The 22,894-nt window shown below is 40.0% G+C and overlaps 1 protein-coding gene across 1 annotated transcript; it reads left to right on the top strand.

Moving 5' to 3' along the window:
- The first annotated feature begins 15,557 nt into the window (after positions 1–15,557).
- On the top strand, positions 15,558–16,475 carry LOC103194312 (transmembrane epididymal protein 1). The gene has a single exon (XM_007937691.2). It carries the CDS (start codon positions 15,570–15,572, stop codon positions 16,473–16,475), a length of 906 nt encoding a protein of 301 aa, XP_007935882.1. The 5' UTR covers positions 15,558–15,569.
- Positions 16,476–22,894: the final 6,419 nt, after the last annotated feature.

Genomic DNA, 22,894 nt, shown 5'->3' with positions numbered 1-22,894 from the left:
AAAAAAAAAAAAAAAAAAGAAAAAGGAAAGAAATGCTCATGATCGTTAGCCATTACTCAAAAAACTCACTGCTGTAGAGTCAGATCTGACTCATAGAGACCCCTCCTTGGGTTTCCGAGGCAGTATCACTATGCAAGTAAGTTGCCCAATCTTCCTTCCAAGGAGAAGCTGGTGGGTTTGAACCTCCAGCCTTCTGGTTAGCAGTCAAGTGCCTTAGGCTCTATGCTACCAGAGCTCCTATATATAAATATAAGTATATATATAAATATACATATATATATAGATAGATAACATTTTTTGTCAGTCTCCTCCTTCTAAAATGTAATCAGTGTTAATTAGTGAATGAATTAATCAATATGATCTTCACAACATACCTCTATAATTTCAAGAATAATATTTAAACAGTCCCTTTCATTGAGCAATTCATTATGTGTTTGAAGGGACAGGATTAAAAGCCTTGAAACTGACAAACAAAACTTGAAACAAGGAAGCCTGGGTGAGACCCTAGTTATGTCACTTGCTTGCCGTGTACTACTGAGTAAAACACTAACATTTCATTTGTTAAACAAGTATTAAGAACTCATTCCCAACCTGTCTCATGGGTTGTGGTAATTATCACAAAGAGCTTTGTGAGCTGCAAAGCACTGTGAAAATTTAAGTTCTATGGTTTCTATCTTTGAAACATATCCCATTTTTCAATCCCACAATTGTAGCCTATATCATCTTGATCTCCAAGCATTCCTGTTCTTTTTTGCATGCCTGACCCGGCTCAAGCTGTTCTGTCTGCATTAAATGTCCTTGGTCCACCCACACTATTTGCCCCAACTCAGGTCTCTTCCACAAAGCTCTGTAGGGCCTAAGATGATATTTCTCTTTCCTACCCCTGTTGTTGTTATTGTTAGGTGCCACCAAGTTGGCTCTGACTCATAGTGACCCTATGGACAACACAATGAAATACTGACTGGTCATATGCCATCTTCACAATCCTTGCTATACCTGAGTCCATTGCTGCAGCCACTGTGTCAATCCATCTCAAAGAGGATCTTCCTCTTTTTCACTGACCCTCCACTTTACCAAACATGATATCATTCTCCAGACAATAGTCACTTCTGACAACATGACCAAAGTAGATGAGACAAAGTCTGGCCATTCTAGCTTCCAAAGAGCATTCTAGCTGCATTTCCTCTTCCAGGACAGATTTATTAAGTTTTCTGGCAGTCCATGGTACTTTTCAGTATTTTTCCCCAATGTGACAACTCAAAAGCATCAACTCTTCTTCGATCTTCTTTATCTATTGTCTAGCTTTACATGCATATGAGGCTATTGAAAATACCTTGGCTTGGGTTATGAGCATCTTAATCTTTGAAGAGACATCTTTGCCCTTCAGCCCTTTAAAGAGGTCTTTTTCATCAGATTTGCCAAGTGTGATAGGACATCTGATTTCTTGACTTGCCTTGGTGTTGATTGTGGATCCAAGTAATATGAAATCTTTGACAACTTCAATCTTTTCTCCATTTGTCATGATACTACTTATTGGTCCATTTGTGAGGATTTTTGTTTTATGTTCAGGTGTAATCCAAACTGTAAACTGTAGTCTTTAATCTCCATCAATAAGTGCTTCAAGTCATCTTCACTTTCAGCAAGCAAGATTGTTTCATCTACATATCACAGGTGGTTAATTAGTCTTCGTCCAATCCTGATGCTTCCTTCTTCTTCATAGTCCAGTTTCTCAGATTATTTACACAGCATACAGATTGAATGAGTATGGTGAAAGATACAACCCTGAAGCATACCTTTCCTGATCTAAAATCATGCTGTATCCCCTTGTTCTGTTTGAACAACTGCCCCCTGGTCTGTGTACAGTTTCCTCATGAGCACAATTGGGTGATCTGGAATTCCCATTATTCTCAATGTTATCCATAATGTGTTATGATCCACACAATCAAATAATTTTGTATACTCGTTAAAACACAACTAAATATCTTTCTGATATTCTTTGCTTTCAGCCAAGAGCCATCTGACATCAGCAATGATATCCTTCGTTCTATATCCTCTTCTGAATCCAGCTTGCATTCCTGGAAGTTCCCTGTCAGTATACTGCTGCAACCATTTTTAAATATCGTGAGCAAAATTTTACTTGTGTGTGATATTAATGATATTTTTCAATAATTTCCACATTCTGTTGGGTCACCTTTCTTTGGAATGGGTACAAATATGGATCTCTTCCCGTCAGTTGGCTAGGTAGCTGTCTTCCAAATTTCTTGGCACAGATGAGTAAATTCCTCCAGCATCTCTTTGTTTAAACATCTCAATGGGTATTCCATCAATTCCTGGAGCCATTTTTCTCTAATTCCTTCAGTGAAACTTGGACTTCTTCCTTCAGGTCCATTGTTCTTGATCATATGCCACCTCCTGAAATATATGGACATTGAGCAATTCTTTTTTTGTACAGTGATTCTGTATTCCTTCCATCTTCTTTTGATGCTTCCTACATCGTTCAATATTTTGCCCACAGACTCTTTCAATATTGCAACTCGAGGCTTGAATTTTTTCTTCAGTTCTTTCAGCTTGAGAAATGTCGAGCTCGTTCTTTCCTTTTGGTTTTCTTACTCCAAGTCTTTACACGTTTCATTATAATAATTGGCTTTGTTCTCTCAAGTTGCTCTTTGAAATCTTCTGTTCAGCTCTTTTATCTCGTCATTTCTTCCATTTCCTTTAACTACTCTCCATTCAAGGGAAAGTTTCAAGAGTCTCTTCTCACAATCATTTTGGTCTTCTCTTCCTTTCTCATCTTTTTAATGACCTTTTGCTTTCTTCATGCATGATGTTCTTCATGTCATCCCACAATTCATCTGGTTTACAGTCACTGCTGTTCAACGCATCAAGTCTGTTCTTCAGATGGTCTCTAAATTCAGATGAGATAAGTGGGATATAATCAAGGTCATATTTTGGCTCTCATGGACTTGTTTTAATTTTCTTCAGCTTCATATTGAACTTGCAGGAGCTCTGGTAGCATAGTGCCTTAGGCATTTGACTGCTAACCAGAAGGCTGGCGGTTCAAATTCACCAGTCACTCCTCGGAAGGAAGATAGGGCAATCTACTTCCACAGTGATACTGCCTCAGAAACCCAAGAAGGGGTTGCTATGAGTTAGGTCTGACTCTACAGCACATAACAACAGCACAACATGAACAATTGACAGTCTGTTCCATAGTCAGCTCCTGGCCTTGTTTTGGCTAAAGATATTGAGCTTCTCCCTTGCCTCTTTCACAGATGTAGTTGATCTGATTCCTGTGTATTCATCTGGTGAGGTCCATATGTATGGCTGCCATTTATGTTGTTGAAAAAAGGTATTTGCAATGAATAAGTCATCTGCCTTGCAAAATTCTATCATGCAATATCCAGTGTCATATCTATCACCAAAGCCATATTTTCCAACTACTCATGATTCTTCTTTGTTTCCAACTTTCATATTCCAATCACCAGTAATAATCAATACTTGTTAATTGCATGTTTGGCCCATTTCAGACTGCTTAAGTTGATAAAAATCTTCAATTTTCTTGTCATTGGTTTTAGTGGTTGGTGCATAAACTCGAATATTAGTAGTATTAACTGGTTTTCCTTGTAGGAATATGGATGTTATCCTATCACTGTCATGATTGTATTTCTGTACTTCAGGATAGATCTTGAAACACTTTTTGTGATGACAAATACCATGCCATTCCTCTTCAATTTGTCATTGCCAGCATAGTAGATCATGTAGTTGTCTGTTTCAAAATGGCCCAAACCAGTCCATTTCAGCTCAGTAATGCCTGGATATCAACCTTATGTGTTCCATTTAATTTTTGACAACTTCCAATTTTCCTAGTTCATACTTTGTACATTCCATGGTCTGATTATTAACGGATTTTTGCAGCTGTTTCTTCCCATTTTGAGTCATGCCCCATCAGCAACTGGAAGTCCTGAAAGCTTTACTCCACCCATGTCATTAAGGCTGACTCAAAATAGACAGCTCCTCCCCGGTGATATTTTGAGTGTCTTTTGACCTGAGGGGTTCATCTTCTGGCACTATATTAGACAGTATTTTAAGGCTATTCATAAAGTTTTCCATTAATATGTTTCACTGCTATCCATAAGGTTTTCACCAGCCAATTCTCGAAGTGGATGACCCTTCCTTCTTCTGAATCTGTTTTAGTCTAGAAGCTCCACAGAAACCTGCCCACCATAAGTGACCCTTCTGGTATTTGAAATACCATTGGCGTAGCCTCTAGACTTACAGCAACATGCAAGCAAGCACAGAACAACAAACTGACAAGGGGTGGTTCCTTCCCCTAGATTCCTTTAAATATCATTTGGAATGCTCCCATAGGGCTTTCTTGGATGAGCATTTTATTAAAGGTGTTACTGTCTTCTTTACCAACTCCTAGATCCAAGAATCTATCTTTTATGACTCCCCTTGTTCTTAACATAATGTGGTACATAAGGTATATTCTGGTTTTGAATGAACTCAACCTCTCAGGGTACAAGCAGAGGGCAATATTTCCTCGCCCCCCTACTGTGGCCCCCTGCAACCTACTCTGTAGAATTGTCCATCTTGGCTTCTGGGCCAAAAATCTCAGGGAGGTATCTTTCCCCCACCCCACACCCAGTCATTCAGATAATAAAGGTCTGGTACAGCATGATAATCGAATGATCTACTCTAATTCAACATAGTACTAAATTTCTACACTCTCTTCCCACTAGCTTGGGCCTGCAGTAGGCTGAGAAGTCTGCACAAGTGGTGGAGGTAGTGGTAACAGGGCCCATGGTGAGTTTCCCTCTTTCTCTTGCTTCATTTCCCACTCTACTCACTAGCTGTCCTTTCTGGCCCTCCTGGCAAAGAGCACAGTCTTAAGAGGCTGGTACCTTTGTCATTGTCCTCTAGACCATCTTCTCGTTCTAGAGATGCCTTTGTGGCTTCCTCAAGATCTCTTCTTGCTGAGGCTACTTGGATACCAGTGATGTTCCTCCACCAAATGGCCACTTTTGACTCTTCCTCTCAACTTCTAAGCCCCTTCTCTGCTCCGGGGGGGGGGGTCTTCTGAGGGAAGAGCCCTTGATAAAACCCCAATAGTCCCAATAGCTTCCACAAGGTTCATATGTACATCCTGGAAACTAGTGTCATTGCTATGTCATACCTACTACACTACCCGTCTTCACTCTGCACCAGGTAACCACAACCCCATCAGAGACCATCACCACTAGACTTCTCAAATGAAAGGCAGATACCATTCCTAGGTCTCTCAAACTGCAGAGAAGACATGTCTTGCTCTCTGCAGACTACTCTTGAAGCCGTTCTCACTTGGCTTGAGGTAAGGGGGACACCTCTTATCCCTCCCACTATTCAGAAGGGGTTGAGGTGCAGACATTGCAAATGACACTGACAATTCTCTGCAAAGAAATCCTCACTTTCCAATCTCTTCTCAAACTCAGTTTCTTATATGGGCTAGAACTGGTGGAAAGCAAAGGTACAGTATACCAACGCCCCTTGTTTGCAGATCAGATGAATAAGATCTGAGGGTTCACTGTCATCAAAAGCAAACACTGGCCTGTTTCCAGAAGCTTGAAGCTTCCCCTTTGAAAGCCCTACATAGCTGCTCCAGTACTTCCTTTTGGAATGACAATGTGATTTCCTACTAGTCGTTTTATTACTAGTCTTCTGAGCCTCAGTTGAAACTCAGAGACAAAAGGATGAGTTACACTTAAGATCTTGTTTCAAGATCATTTGTTGAGTTTAACACTAAAAATGGAAAATGACAAACTATTGCTCCAAATGAGACCGATTACTCTTTAAACCCATCAGAAAGCAAACTCTGGACAGCACATCTGATAATTCTAAAGCTAATTGCTGGAAATATCCTCAGTCAGATGACTGGGGGAGCAGTGAGGAAACATCTTAGAAAGAATTGCTCTTTGATGATGTGAATGTGACAGGGCACTTGGAAAAGATGACCATGACCTATCATCGAGAAGTTGTAACAGGGGAGGGAATAGAGATATTCAGCCTTGAGGCTCCAGTCCTGGACAGACTCTAACAAGGACATTGGGGATCTTTTATTATACACAAACATACACATATCTATATATATACACACACACATACATACACGTGTGTGTGTGTGTGTGTATAGATATACATTTATATATTAAAAAATTTACCATTTCAACATTTTTCACATGTACAATTCATTGACATTAATTACTTTCATCATGTTGTGCAACCAACCCCTGTCTATTTCTCAATTTTTCCATCTCCCTTAACAGAAGTTCAGTGGCCCCAAAGCAATGACTCCCTTTTTCTCCTATCTTTCATCCCTGGTAATCATTAATAAGATTTCATCTCTCTATATTTGCCTATTTCATATATAAACCAAACCAAACCAAACTCACTGCTGTTGAGTCAGTTCTGACTCATAGCAACCCCTCCTTGGGTTTCTGAGGTGGTATCTCTATGGAAATAGACTGCCCAGTCTTCCTTTCGAGAAGTGGCTGGTGGGTTTGAACTGCCAGCCTTCTGGTTAGGAATAATATAATATCGATCCTTTTGTGACTTACTTATTTCACTCAGCATAATGTTTTCAAGGTTCTTCCAGTCATAGCATGTATCAGGACTTCATTTCTCTCTAATACTCCATTGTATGCATGTACCACATTTTGTTTATCCATTCAACCATTGATGGGCATTTAGGTTGTTCCCACCATTTGGATATTGTGAATATTGTGCTGCAGTGAACATTAGTGTACGCTAAATTTCTTTATGTAAACATCAGTATTGGTTTGAAGATTCCCATTTTACCCCAAACTTTATACCCTGGTATAAATTTGGGTGCATCTGCTTCTTACCAGCTTAAGGACTAGAACAAAGAAGAGAAATAGAAAATAGGTGTAAGATAAACTAACTAGCACTATTTGAGTATACACAATGAACTACTTACCTTGCTGATTACAATACAAATAATTTACTCTTTACAATTATTCAGAGGGATAGATAGAATTAACCCTATTTTACTCAGGAGAAAACAGGCTCAACTAATTAAGAGATTTTTCTCATGGAAATACAGATGGAAGAAACAGAGTATGTACAACTTGCTGCTCTTAGAGCATTCCTTGGACTTTCCTGCCAGTGCTCATACTGTGTGCTCCACCTGAAAGACCACTACTCACCTTTATATGTCTAGATCCCACTAGTGTTAAAAAGGAAGCTCTCATGTAACTTTCTCCATAGAGCTCTGTCTTTCCCCCAAGGTGGAAGCAATTGCTCCTTCCTTTGTCTGATAGCACTTTGTACCACTTTTATAACATGTCAAAATCCCCACCTTAATGTGGCCATTTGTGTATATCTTACTTCCTCTGCTAGAATATAAAATCCTTGAAGGTACTAATTAATAGTATCTTGTTTACATTGGTATTATCCAACACACTTAGTACAAACTAGTAAAAGAAGTTTTTTTGCTCCCAGTTGGTACTCAACACATATTTGTTGAACGAAGAACACAGAGGCATTGCAAGAGATGAAATATCAGGTACGGTGTACCAGAGCCCCTTGTTTGTAGCTCAGATGAACAAGATCTAAGGGTTCACTGTCATCAAAAGCAAATGCTGGCCTGTTTCCAAAGGGCATCTACCCTATCCTGGCTTCCTCTTCAAAGTCTCCTCTAAGTCCCAGCTGAAATCCTCTTGATCTTTCCCTATTTGCTCATTAAACTTAATTTGGGTCATGAAAAGACCCAGAACTGAATATTTCATTATGACCAAGTCTTCCTAATTCAGCCACTAGAGACAAAACAGGTAAAATTAAGTCAGAGGTTCTCCATATGAGGCCACTGAATGCAACACTTCTTTAAACCTGGGCCATCTGTTCATGAACTGACATCTTCAGCCAGCTTCGAGGATGCCAAGAATATAAAATCAAAAACCATACTCACTGCGTTGAGTCAGATCTGACTCATAGTGACCCCTCCTTGGGTTTCTGAGGCAGTATCTCTACAGAAGTAGATTGCCTAATCTTCCTTCTGAGGAGTGGCTGATGGGTTTGAACCACCAGCCTTCTGGTTAGCAGTGCCTTAGGCACTACACCACCAGAGCTCCCAAGAATATAAAGAGAAGTAGATTATGTCCTTCATAGAGACATTATGATGAGTCTTCAAGAAGCTACCCAGCTCTTTTTCTGCAGGGGATTAAGGAAATAACAATTTACATGAAAACAGTCTTAGCTAAGAGTCTTGACCATGGACTAAGAGAATTATTTTTAATATTATCAACTACCATTTCATGACTTCTTACTTTGTGCCAAGGATTGTGTTGAGTGTTTTCACATGGATTATCTCTTTCAATCCTGACAGTAATCCTCTGATATGATACTGTTATCAATCAAATATGACATATGAGGAAAACAGGGCTTAGAGAAATTAAGTAACTAGACTGAGATCTTATAACTAACAAATGTCAGAGAATGTGACAAAGCTGGGATTTTAACTGTGACTGAGTATTTCCTGGGTCTGTACTATTAACCCCCTTCCCTGTTGCTTCTCAAAATGTTCTAACCAAAAATCTAAACCACTGCCATCAAGTCAATTCCTACTCATAGCAACCCCCTTTGGGTTTTTGAGGCAGTAAATCTTTACTAAGTAGATTGCCTAGTCTTCCTTCCATGAAGTGGCTGGTGGGTTTGAACCGCCAACCTTCTGGTTAGCAGTCAAATGTCTTAGGCACTATGCCAGTCTTTCTTGCAGGGAAGAAAAACTCTAAGCAATAACTTCTATATGTGATGGTGCTACTCTGAAGGAGGTACTGGTTAGGTGAGACCTTAGTTTTTATTAAATCTCATATATAGAATATTCACTTATTTAAAGAACAAAAGAATAGAGATTGTCATATAAATTCTTGGTGCCATGAAGAATCAAGGACAACTTTGCCTGTATGGTAGGCCATGTTTCTCAAGATTCAGTGGGACTGTTTGTAAAGGTTCATGAGAACTGGAGGGGTAGGGAAAGCTGGAGAATATGAAAAAAGAGTAATGTGTCACTAATCTCCAGTGGAAATTTTTATTTTTATAAATGTCATTACTCATTCTTATGAAGATATTTTTTAAAGGTGGAACTTGAGTCTGAGACCCCAAATGGAATACAGAAAGCATAAAATAAAATGTCAAATATAAGTCCAAGTGCATCAACTATCCTGATAAATTTAAGTATATTAAATTCTCCTATTAAAACATAAATTCTCAAAGTGGGTTTAAATACAAAGTCAAGCTACACGCTTTTTACAAGAGCTTTGCAAAAAACAACTGAGCACCGAAAGGTGGAAAATATAGGCCAAAAAATATACTAGAAATATAACAAAAGAAAGCAGATACTATAATACTAACATTAGACAAAAGAAAACTCAAGGTGAAAAGCATTAACAATTGACAAGGACAAAGATATTTTATCTTTCTATTGTATTCAATTCACTATGAAGATATGTTGTTGTTATGTGCTGTGGAGTTGGATCCGACTCATAGCAACCCCTCCTTGGGTTTCCGAGGCAGTATCACTATGGATGTAGATTGCCCAACCTTCCTTCTGAGGAGTGGCTGGTGGGTTTGAACCATCAGCCTTCTGGTTAGCAGTCAAGTGCCTTAGGCACTACACTACCAGATACCAATTAGGAATCTTAACGCATTATCAAGGCACTCTTGTGGTACAATGTCTTAGGCATTTGACTGCTAACCAAAAGTTGGCAGTTCAAACCCACCAGCTGCTCTGTAGGACAACTGGTCAATCTACTTCCATAAAGATTTAAAACAAAAAAAACAAACTCACTGCTGTGGAGTCAGATCCAACTTATAGCGACCCCTCCTTGGGCTTCCAAGGTGGTATCACTATGGAAGTAGATTGCCCAACCTTCCTTCCAAGGAGTGACTGGTCGGTTTGAACCACCATTCTTCTGGTTAGCAGTCAAATGCTCTAAGCACTATGCTACCAGAGCTCCCAAGTAGTTGGCTACTAACGAAAATGTTGGCAGTTCAAACCCAGCAGCTGCTCCACAGGAGAAAAGAATTTACTCCTGTAAAGATTACAGCCTAGGAAACCCTATGGGGCAGTTCTACTCTGCTCTATAGCATCACTATGAATCGGAAGCATCTTGATGGCACACAACAACAACAATGCATTAACAATGTGGCATTTATAAGCACAAAATGAAAACAAAACTAAAAAAAGAGAAATGAACAAATCCAAAGTCAGAATTAAAGTCAAAGAACATAGTATACTCATCTCAGAAATATCCATATTGTACATTTAAAAAATAAGAATATAGAAAGTTTAAATACTGCTCATGGAACATTTACAGATGAAAACAACACATCCTCCCCAACTCAAAAAAAAAAAAAAAAAGAAAAGAAAAAGAAAAAATAGCAGAAATAACAAGAACATAGAAAATATAGTAAGATGAAAGACTATACCATTTATTTGGACATTAAAAGATATTCCTCTAATTACTTTTGGGACAAAGAGGAAATAAAAATAGAAGTGAAAAAGAGAATGCTAATGAGAGCACCCCATATATCACAATCCATGGGACGTAGCCCGAGCAACTTGGGTGAAGAAGGAATTCTCCTCCAAGCCCTTCTGGGATTATCATTAAAGAATGACTAAGCAGATTGGTAGCATAGTGCCTAAGGCACTTGACTGCTAACCAGAAGTCTGGCAGTTCAAACCCACCAGCCACTCCTTGGAAAGAAGATGGGGCAGTCTATTCTGTAGTGATACTGCCTCAGAAACCCAAGGAGGGGTCGCTACGAGTCGGGGCCGACTTGATAACACATAACAACAAGAAGAAGGTTGCCCTTTATAGCTCTATCCAGCTTTGTCATACCTCTCTCCCTTCAAACTCTTTATTTTAGAGCTATACCATACAATACAGTAGCTACTGGCCACATGTGGCTATTTCAATTTAAATTCACTAAATAAAATAAAATTTAAAATGCAGTTCCTCACTTTCACCATCCATATTTCCAGTGCTCAATAGCCACTGTATTAGTGCTGATGATAGAAAACTGCCACCATTGCAGAAATTCATGATGTCAGAGAAGTGGCAGTGGCTATGGCTGGGGGGTAGGGGAATAGAGGGTGTGTGTGTGGGAGAGTCTTGCTGCAAAAGAGCCAGTCCATGAATAACCTCCATGGGTTTTTTTTTAATCATACGGAGTTTTCCTCATAAAGCAGCTTTCCAGGTACTCGGTGTCCACAGACTCAAGCTGTCTGGCAGTTCTGCTAATCATTCACCACCTTTGGCTTCTTTCTCTGCTTTTGTGGGCAGCGTCTGGTTTGAGGTGGGCGATTCTGATTTTTAAAGTTCTGGGATCAGGATACTAATGCTTTAATGAACACCGTGTAACCTTGATGCCTGGCCAAGGCGGTGGCTTGAAGTGGGTCTACATGACCAATGTACATTTCAACCTTGAACTTGCAGTGAACTAGTGCACTGTGTTGTATTTTGTCCCTTCTCCTCTGACTATTAGCATCCTTATCCCAAGCTTCCAGGAGTGACCAAGAGGTGGAGATAAACGTGGTAATCAGCAGAATGATGGCATCTGCTTGTCTCAGAGTGTCCACTATGTCCCTCACACCCACAGTTGTGAGAGATCAAAGGCCCTTTCTGAGACTTGCAGTCCATTCTGGGTAGAACAAAGCACTCAGACATGTGTACTGACTCTTTACTGATCATAAATATTTAGCAAAACAATGCATTTTACTAACCAAATATGTCTTTCCCTCAGAGCAGCTCAGCAATTTCCCAAGCAAAGTCAAGAGCCACAGAAAGTATCAGGCATTTCTCCTTGTTTCATTCTATCACACTGTCACACTCATGGCAGCTTCCTTTTGTGACTTTTCTCACTGAGCATTCATTTAACTCTGAGATTTTCCAGATTTTTTTTTTGACAAGGAGCTCTGGTAGTATAGTGTCTAAGGTGCTTGACTGCTAACCAGAAGGATGGCAGTTCAAACCCACCAGCCATTCCTCGGAAGGAAAGTTGCACAATCTACTTCTGTAGTGACGCCATCTTGGAAAACCAAGGAGGGCTCGTTATAAGTTGGGATTGACTTGACGGCATATAACAACAAGAGCAACAAAGGAAAAAAGATAGGGTAAAAGTATACCCACTTCTGTGTTACAGCCCTCATGTTTCCCCCTTATTTTCTCCCCTCCATCCTTCTCTCTCTTTTTGGAGAACAAAGATATCAAAACTTTTTTTTTTTTTTCTTTTCCTAATAGAAGAAACATGGTTCTGTGGTTCACTTAATAAGGAGAAAATTGGAACTGGGATCTTGGTTTCTTGATTTCTAGTCAATTTTTAGTCCAGATCCTAGCCTTCCTAAAGGTGGGTTTCTACTGCAAAATGTTAACCTTGGTTACTTCAAAGTATAGGATTGCTGGTGCTTCTCTCTCTCTCTCTCTTTTTTTTTTTTGCTTGTGGGTTTTTCCAAAATATTCTATAATGTCTATGTATTACTTTTACATTAACTAGGGTAAACTTGTTGCTGTAACAAATACAAACATTTGTATTATTTAACCAAATAAATAAATGGAGAAATATTAAAGTTGTCAAAGATTTCATTTTACTTGGATCCACAATCAACATTCATGGAAGCAACAGTCAAGAAATCAAATGTTTTATTGCACTGGGCAAATCTTCTGCAAAAGACCTCTTTAAAGTATTGAAGAGCAACTTTGAAGACTAAGGTGCACCTGACCCAAGCCATGGTATTTTAATTCACCTCATATGTATGTGAAGGAGCTCTGGTAGCACAGTGCCTAAGGCATTTACCTGCTAACCAGAAGGCTGGTGTTTCAAACTCACCAGCCCCTCCATGAAAGCAAGACTGGGGAATCTACTTCTGTAAAGATTTACTACCTCGGGAACCCAATGAGAGTCGCTATGAGTTGGAATCGACTCGATGGCAGTGGGTTTGGTTTTTTTGGTTTATATGCATGTGAAGCTAGACAATGAATAAAGAAGACCAATGAAGAATTGATGCCTTTAAATTGTGGTGTTGACAAAGAATACTGAATGTACCATGGACTGCCAGAGGAACAAATCTTTCCTGGAAGTGTGGCTGAAATGCTCCTTGGAAGTGAGAATGGACAGACTTTGTCTTACTTACTTTGGTCATGTTGTGAGAAGGGTCCATTCCTTGCATTCCTTGGAGAAGGATATCATGCTTGGAAAAGTGGAGAGTCAGCAAAAAGGGAAAGACCTTCAACAAGATGGATTGACACGTGGCTGCAACGATGGGCTCATGCATAGCAAGAATTATGAGGATTACACAGAACAGGGCAGTGTTTTGTTCTGCTGTACAAGGGGTCGCTGAGAGTCAGTATTGACTCGATGGCACCTAACAACAACAACAATAACAACTATATATATATATATATATATATATATATATATATATATAAAATATAACAGCAACAATTATATATGGATTGCCCATCTTCCTTCCAAAGAGTGACAGTAGGTTTGAACCGCCAGCCTTGTGGTGAGCAGTCAAATGCCTTAGGCACTACAGCACCAGAGCTCCCTATTATACACACACACACACACACACATCTGTTCATATGTATTTCAAAATGAGTGATCGTCATCAGTGCCTAAGTCTCCTACAAGGAGTAATTCAGGAAACCATCTTCCTTATATCTTAGGGCTTCTCCATCTTCAACAACAAATGACTTCCAAGCAATTTGTGATATTCCAAAAGAAAGGAAAGTAGCATGGAAGAGTATATGAGGGAAGGGGCAAGACCAGGGACTAATAAATATCACTTCCACTCACATTTCGTTGACTAGAACTCAGTTGCAATGCTACATCTGACTGTAAGGCAGGACAGGAATTTTAATCTACTGATATACCAAAAAAGAAAATGAATTTGGTGAATTGCTAGCCAATATATGCCACACTTATTTAAGAACTAGAAATCAAAGTTGAAGTTAAAATGAATTAAAGAAAGTCTCTTTATAAAACAATCATTAGCTCTCCATTCTATGACACTTCTACAGTCAAATTCCCATTCTCTCACTGTCAAGAAATGGCTTCTAACCTCAGGGGAATTAAGAGATTGGATTTGTCTGGTATTAAGTGGGTTTAATAGGGTAGATATTTGGATAAGCATGAGGACTCAGAGGCAGTCTTAGGACATGAGTGTAAACTGGCCTCCTTCCTACTAAGGGAGCTATCAGCATCCAGATGTTGCCTTTCTGCCCCACAATATTGCTTGTAACTTGAGGACATGACAATTATGCAGAAGTCAGCACAGTTCATGTTCAGTGATAAACTTCTTCTCCCTTTAGCCCACCTACCACCCCCAGAGAAACTCTATTCCCTGTACCCTCTGCAATGAAATTGGAAGCATTTTTATGGCTGGGACATGTCTTGCATTCCCAGTATCTTGTTTTAGACCATCCCCTCTAATCAAAGACTCTTACCTTGGATAAAACCAGTAGCCATTGAATTAATTCCATCTCCAGTATCTGTGCTCATAGGGTTTTCAATGGCAGATTATTTGAAGCAGATCAGCAGGCTTTCTTCTGAGTCACCTTGATGTGCAAATGAACCTCTAACCTTTCAGTTAGCAGCTAAGCATGTTAACTATCACATGCAGCTGGTTACCATCTAGTGTCTAGGACTCTCTCTTCCTATGTGTATTAGACACAAAACAAATGATAACTGAAGAGAGAAAGAAACTGAGATATTTTACATTAAAATATAAGCTGCTCATTAGAATTATTCCTTTCAACAGGATCTGCATTTTAATAAAAAGTTGTATCGTGACACCCCAAAATTGATCTCAAAAGGTAGCTTTTCAGATTCATCCACTGGCCAACAGTGATTTGGGGACAGATAAAGGACTTTCTTGGTGGTCTCTAAAATGTGTCTGTCACAGAAGAATGAAGAGACCAGTTAGTTGCTGAGCATGTGTATATGTGGGCACATACATTACGTATGTGGCCATATATAATGTTTATAAGCTTTTATGTTAACAAAGAATATTTTTTACCTCAGTATATGAGTAAAGTCTTATAGGATATACAACCATTTGTGTGTAACCTAGGCCTTCTCTAGATAATCCCTATCCCCAAGCATCTCTCCACTGCACCCTTAGTACTGGGCAGGAGCAGGCGAAGCAAGCTAAGGGGAAAAAGAACAAGTGTGACAGTAAGTGCCTCAAGAGTTCAAAAGCAGAAGCCCTTTGAGCACACATTTCTACAGGTGCAGACTAGGAAACATCCATCTTCTCCTTTGGCAGAATTGAGTTAGTTCCCAGTGTACTAAAATGGAATGGAACAATGAGACCCATTCAACCAAATGCGTAGGCTGTTGTGAGAACCTTCTATTCTGTGGGAGAGCAACGGGCAGAGGGGGATGATAAAAGTAGGTGGACGTTAACTCTTTATATACACCCCAAAACTTGAGTGGCTTCTGAGGGAGAGGAAGTAAAGAAAGTCTTGAGTTTTGTTCTTCACTCCTTAATCAGACAGACCTGTAATCCCATGGGAAAATTCAATGGTCATTTTTACCCAGGGCTGTATCTTTTCTCTTATGGACTATATCAGACAATAGTGGTCTCCAAGGCCATGATATTCAATGACTCTCTCCTGTATCCTTCACACCCTCCCAGGAGTAAGGGGAGATGGGCCATGCTGTGGACAATATCCTACGGTGGTTTGTTGAAGATGGTGACTGGCTCCATCTTAACAGCTTATGTGGTCATCTGTCTTGATGATGGGATGGTGTTGATGAGCAAGCAGGTGCCACCAAGGTTTATGTATCCCAAGGAGTGGCAGCATCTTACCATGTTCATCCTCCTCACCCTCATTGGCTGTGTAGACGTCATGAGCAAGAACTTGTTGCCTCAGAGATGTGTGGTCTTAGAAAAAAGCACTATGGTCCTGACTTTCTACGTTCTCCTGCTGCTGTTGGTGTCACACAGTCAGGCCTCTGTAGGGGTGGAACTACAGGTTCATGCTCTGCTCATCTTAGTAGTCTTCTTGCTGTTGCTGGTGTTGACCACAGAGCTGTGGGCTCCTGATACGTCTTACCTCTGGCTGATCGAGACTTTTCTGTTTCTGATGATGGGTTCCTGGCTGATGCAGGCAGGCTTTATTCTGTACAAACCAGTCACTGGATACCCATGGCAGGACGATGACATGAGTGACATCATATTTGTTACAACCTTCTTCTGTTGGCATGTGATGATCAATGCCTCATGCCAGCTGGGAATCTATGGCCTCTCATCCTTTTGGTATCATTGGTTCAATCCCAGCTTGAAGCTCACAGGGTCCAAAGAAGCTCCATATCAGACCAGCCATCCAGGACTCCTCTACAAGTTGCTGCAGGAAGTGGAGCAGTCAGAGAAAGATGACCAGGCTCTCCTCCTTGCAACAAGCTCACTCTAAGATAGGGCTTAGAATGCCTGGCAGAGTATCCTCATCTTTCTCTTTGTGGGTTCTCTCAGCCACGGGCATAGCACTCTCTTTAGTTCACAGTGAAGGTAATGGTCCTGAAGTAGAGCAGTGGGCCCCTTCTGTTGTCTCTATTCCCAAGCCTCTAACCACTAAGGAGATAGGGAGAGAGGGTCTTAAGAAAGGGATGCCGATGGGAGAAGTGGAGTTGAAAAAGTGGGAGAGGAGAAGGCACAGAGGAGTAGGAAAGTGGGTAAGAAAAATCCATGATGGGAAGAGAAATTAAAAATAAAAGAGGGAAAGCAGAGGCTAGCAGCCATGCTATCACTACCTGTTTCTCCAAGGTTTTATCAGGAATAAAGGCTTCTCACAAATCAAAACAGCAATAGCTGCTATTTCTGTTTGCTAACTGAAGTGACACCCCCATGTAGAAACAGCATAAACAAATATATAATATAATTTACTTAGGCCAACTGGTTGAAATTATCAGAGTATTTTTTTATTTGGGTAGATTAACATCATTGCAAATTTTGCATATAAAACGAGAATTAATACTTGTATATCACAGTTTTCCAGATATCCATAAACCAAATTTTCATTAAATGAAATTATTCCTGACCTCTAGTCAGCCAACACAAGGTACTTAGCTATTTGTTTAATTACCACTAGAGTCACCGGCAATTTACTAGATCTTAATTTATTATATCCTGCATTTGAGCCTTTGCTAAATAACATCCCTTTCAACTTTGAAAAAGCTATCACCAGTCAGCTTTTTATGACATAGTGCTATTTTATGTTGCTGTTGGTTGCTGTCAAGTCTTCTCCGACTCATGGTGACCCCATGCACAACAGAATAAAACATAACATTCATGATTGCTGATATATTTTTATTGAGTGCCTTCCAATCTAAGGGGCTTGTTTTCCAGCATTATATTGGACAACATCCTTTTGTGATCCGTAAGATTTTCATTGGTTAATGTTGAAAGTAGATCACCAGGTCTTTCTTCCTACTTTGTATTTATGTGAAAGCTCTGCTGAAATCTGCCCACCATGGGGGACTCTATGGGTATTTGATGTACTGGCAGCATAGATAGCTTTCAACATCACAGCAATATGCAGATCACCACAGTACAACAAACTGACAAGCAAGTGGCAGAATGCTATTTTATTTTACTGTGCTTTAGGTACAAATTTACAAAGCAGATTTGTTTTACTTTCAACAGTTTATGAACATTTGATATCACGGCCCTGATTACCATCCCCAAACATAGAAACCCTCCTCTCCTCTCCTCTTTGTGACTACCCCCTCCCTGTGCCCTTCTTTTCTATGTATCCTTGTCTGTCCAGCTTTCCCTCTATGTGAGTTCTGCCTCTGATGTCTCATGGCTGGTTGATCTAAGGGGTACATCTCCCTAGAGTAGGTGGGCATATCTCTCTGGGGTAGGTCTCTGGTAGAGTGCTATTTTATGCCCAGCATTAAATCCTTTTGTACCACTATCACCAAGAAGCCCTTGCTCCCTAATTTCTCATATATTTCTTTGATCTGGAATTCTTCAGCAACTCATCTAAATCTGTTTTGTTGTTTTACCCATTCTGGCAATAACATTTTGTTTTGCCCTGTGTCTAATGTTTCTCTTGGGAAAGTTTTGAGTCACTAACTAAAACATAGGCTCATAAGAGCAAGGACTCTGTCATATCATATTTACCTAATTTCTTCTGCACATCCCATAAGCATACAACAGTATCCTGTACATACTTGGGATTTAATAAAGTCTTATTTATTTCCAGACCTTCCCTATACTATCTCTCCAAAGACACAGAGAGTCTATCTGCTCTGTGAACTCTCAGGGAGATGTTGATGGTCCTGAAGGCAGAATCATCTCCTAAACAGCAGGCCCACTCTCTTCCTGGTCCATGTGTGCAATAAACTGCACTGATTTATTTGAGATTGTTTAATTTGTAGATCATTTTATAGTGTACTTCTGTAAAGTATGCTCTGCTAGCTTTCTAGAAGTCTCCATCTTACATATGAAAAAAACTCTGACTTCTATAGGCTAATTTACCTAAAGGCTCACAATTGATCAGAGATAGGACAGGAATTTAAACTGACATGTCTGAAAGTCAGGTCCCTGGGTGGTGCAGGTGGTTAGCACTTAACTACTAACCTAAAGGTTAGCAGTTCGAAACCACTCAGTGACATCACGGAAGGAAGGCCTGGAGAGCTGCTTCTATAAAGATTACATACCAAAAAAAAAAAAAAAAAAAATCCTATGGAGCTCAGTTCTACTCTATAATACATGGCGTCATCACAAGTCAGAATCCGCTGGGTTAATGGGTTTTACCTAAAAGTTAAGGCTTTGCTTTCTGTCATCTGGGCCCTGTGGATTCCTCTGCAGAGACTGAGGATATGACTGATCCAGAAATCAAAATGGGAAAAGAAAGAAGGGAGTGAGTGCAAGAGTAGCACAGTGTAATTCTAGTGGCATAGTGCCTAAGGCATCTGACTGCTAACCAGAAGGCTGGAGGTTCAAACCCACCAGAAACTCTTCGGAAGGAAGATTGGGCAATCTACTTCTATAGAGATACTGCCTTGGAAACCCAAAGAGAGGTCGCTATGAGTTGGATTTGACTTGACAACAGTGAATTTTGGTTTTGGAAAGAGTACACACATGTCAGACACTCTGTCTATGCCCACAGCGCCCCTGGGTGTCGAGAGATTGGTGGGCCTTCATACTCCTGACCCGGATCTACATTTCTATGTGCAGGTCAGAGGAGAGCCCAGGACAAGACGTTTCTTTGACTGTTTCTAGTTTTTCTTCTTTCTTCTGTTGCACTTAGTCCCTGGGCTCTTCCCCACTATTTTTCGTCTAGATTCTATTTTTTTTTTTTTTCTTTCAATTGCCATCCTAGAGTACAGTCACAAAAATAATGAAGAAACCCAGATAACATCCCTCATTGCTCTTAACAAGTCATTTATGCCCCAGTCCTGAACTGCTAAGCACATATCTGATGTTGTTGTTGTTGTTATGTGCTGTCAAGGCGGACCTGACTGATAGTGATCCCTCCTTGGGTTTTCAAGGCAGTATCACTACGGAAGTAGATTGCCCAATCTTCCTTCTGAGGAGTGGCTGGTGGGTTTGAACCGCCAGCCTTCTGGTTAGCATTCAAGTGCCTTAGGCAGTATGCTACCAGGGCTCCCACATATCTGAAAATTAATGAATTTCTCCCAAAATAATAGATCATAAAATATATCTTTGAGGAAATACACATGTATTTACCAAAACATATTTAAATTAAATGCATCTAAAAAAATGAAATTTTAAAAATCCATTCTAAAATATATTTGGAAAAGAAATATGTGAGAAGAATCTTTATTTTATTTTTAAATTTATTTTTTAAGAAGAAAAAAAATGAATACATTGCTTTATCAGCTTTCCTAAACCAAAAAAAAGAAAAACCAAACTCACTGCCATGGAGCTGGATCTAACTCACAGTGATGCCTTCTTGGGTTTCCAAAGCGGTATCTCTATGGAAGTAGATTGCCCAGTCTTCCTTCCAAGGAGTGGCTGGTGGGTTTGAACCGCCAGCCTTCTGGTTAGCAGTCACATGTCTAGGCTATTGAATATCTAAAAGTGTGATGCAAGAACAATCAAGTACTACCGTAAGCCCATTAATCAACAACATAGCATAATAGAGACTCCAGAAACAGATCCATGTAATAGGAGAACAAAATGCATATTAAGGATGTATATCCTTCAAGGAAGGTTGGACAATCCTACTTCTGTAGTGATACTGCCTCGGAAACCCAAGGAGGGGTCGCTATGAGTCAGGGCTGACTCGACGGCACATAACAACAACAACATCCTTCAAGTAACATGAATAATGGCTTACTGTTTGGGGAAAAAGTTTATACGTCACACAATACACACAAAAAATAATTATTGCAAAGTTAAACATGAGTAAGAAAACTATAAAAGTCTTTTGAAGGAAAATATTTTCTCAAAGATCTGTGCTGGAGGAAGTGCAGCCAGAATGCTCCTTGGAAGCAAGAATGGCCAGACTTCGTCTCACCTATTTTGGTCATGTTGTAAGAAGGGACCATTCCCTGGAGAAGGATGTCATGCTTGGTAGGGTGGAGGGTCGAGGAAAGAGGGGGAGGCCTTCAACGAGATGGATTGATACGGTGGCTGCGATGATGGGCTCAAGTATAGCAGGGATTGTGGGGCTGGCGCGGATCGGGCAGTGTTTCGTTCTGCTGTGCATGGGGTCGCTATGAGTTGGAAACGACTCCATGGCACTTAACAACAACAACAACATTTTCTCAAAAAAAGATATAAACACTTTTCTTGAATAAGAAAAAAAGCTCTGAAAGCTCACACATTTTACTATTAGATCTTATTTAAATTTCCTATAACTACATGGGAGCTCTGGTGGTGTAATGCCTAAGGCATTTGACTGCTAACCAGAGGCTAGCAGTTCAAACCCACCAGCCACTCCTCGGAAGGAAGATGGGGCAATCTTCTGTAGAGATACCCACCTCAGAAACCCAAGGAGAGGTCACTGTGAGTCGATTGGACTCGAGGGCAGTGAGGTTTTTTTTTTTTTTTGAGGGGGTGGTTATAACTAAATGCATGGAGCTCTAGTGGCTCAGTGCCCAAGGTATTTATTTGACTGCTAACTAGAAGGTTATATCTTTAAGATACAGATCTTATTTAAATTTCCTATAACTAAAGACATGAGAAAAAAAGATAAAAGTGACACTATGGAGAAATGTTTTTAACATATGCAACATTAAAAAAAAAAATAGAAGTCAGCACTCAGAATATATAGAAATATCCAACATTAGCAAACAATAAAAGCAACCTAAAAGAAAAAAATGGGCAAAAGATATAAACAGACATGTCTCAGAGGAAGAACAAATGCCTAATAAGCATAGGAAAAATATGCATAATCTAACTATTATGAGGGAAAGTGCATTATTATGGATTAAACTGTGTCTCACCAAAACATGTGTTGGAATTCTAACCCCGTTACCTGTGGATGTAATCCTGTTTAGAATAGGGTTTCCTTTGTTACATTAATTAGATCATACCCAAGTAAAGTGGGTTCTAAATCCAATTACTTCCAAGTTACGAAAAAAGCAGATCAGACACAGAGGCATGTATACAAAGTGGAATATAGGTGCTATCTGATGATGCAGATAGATGAATCTACAAGCTCAAGAACTCCAAGGATTGCTGGCTACTGGAAGCTGAAATTCAAGTGCTTTGCCACCATGGTAGTTAATGTTATGTGTCAACTTGGATAGGTCATGATCCTCACTGGTTTGGCAGATACTACACATCATCCTCCATTTTGTGATCTGATGAGAGCAGCCAATCAGTTGGAAGGGGAAGTTCCTTGGGGGTGTGGCCCACATCCAATATATAAAGGGATGTTCTGGTAAAACACACACAAACACACATGCTCTGTCTCTATACTGTACTCATCCCATCTGACCTCTGGTTCTTGAGAGGTGAGACACCTAAAGCCTGCTACCTGACACCAAATCCTGCAACCACGTGAGCCAGGAGCCTGCTCCTGACTTGGATTTAGAACTTTCCAGCCCTCATAATTGTGTGAGCCATTTCCCTGAAGTAAATTTCTCTATATATATTTATATATATGCTTCACTGGTTTTGCTCCTCTAGAGAATCCAGCCTAAAATGTCTACTAACGGAAATGTTGGCAGTTTTAATCCACCAGGGGTGCATCTGCAGAAAGGCCTGGTGATCTACTTCTGAAAAATCAGCCACTGAAAACCCTGTGGGACATGGTTCTACTCTGAAACACATGGGGTTTTTATGAGTTAGAATTGACTTGAGGGCAACTAGTTAGAAGCTAAATAGACAAGGAAAGGAAATTCCCTTAAAGCCACAGACTGAATTTGGATTTCTAGCCTCCTACACTGTGGGAAAATAAGTTTCTTTTTTTCATAGCCCCTTATGGTATTTCTGTTGTAGCAGCACCAGGTAAATTAGACACAGATTTAAACAAAATGAGATTTTTTTTCTCTATCAGGTTGTCAAAAATATTTTTCAGAAGCAGGGAGTGTACCCAAGACAATGTATAGGGTTGGCAGACAATGGTCCTATATATGTATTTGTATGATCTGTAAGAATTCCCAGGTGTATAGTAGAGCTGATAAGGGACAAGGTTGTAGTCACTTCTTGGTCACAGCCAGCTACCCAGAGGGACCGAGTAGTTGAACCGGTGGGCTCGGGACCATAGTCACAGGGGACATTAAGCTCAATTGGCATAACATACTACACAAAACATTGTTCCACCTCCTACTTAGGCAAGTAGTGACTGGGGTCTTAAAAGCTGCAAGCAGCCATCTAGGTGCGATGATGGGTCTCTCATCTAGAGCAAAG

This window comes from Orycteropus afer, unplaced genomic scaffold (assembly GCF_000298275.1).
Source record: "Orycteropus afer afer isolate SDZICR_OR568_19922 unplaced genomic scaffold, OryAfe1.0 scaffold00043, whole genome shotgun sequence".
Taxonomy (NCBI): Eukaryota; Metazoa; Chordata; class Mammalia; order Tubulidentata; family Orycteropodidae; genus Orycteropus; species Orycteropus afer.
Note: the sequence above shows the minus strand (reverse complement) of the source record. Positions and strands in the feature narration are given on the sequence as shown.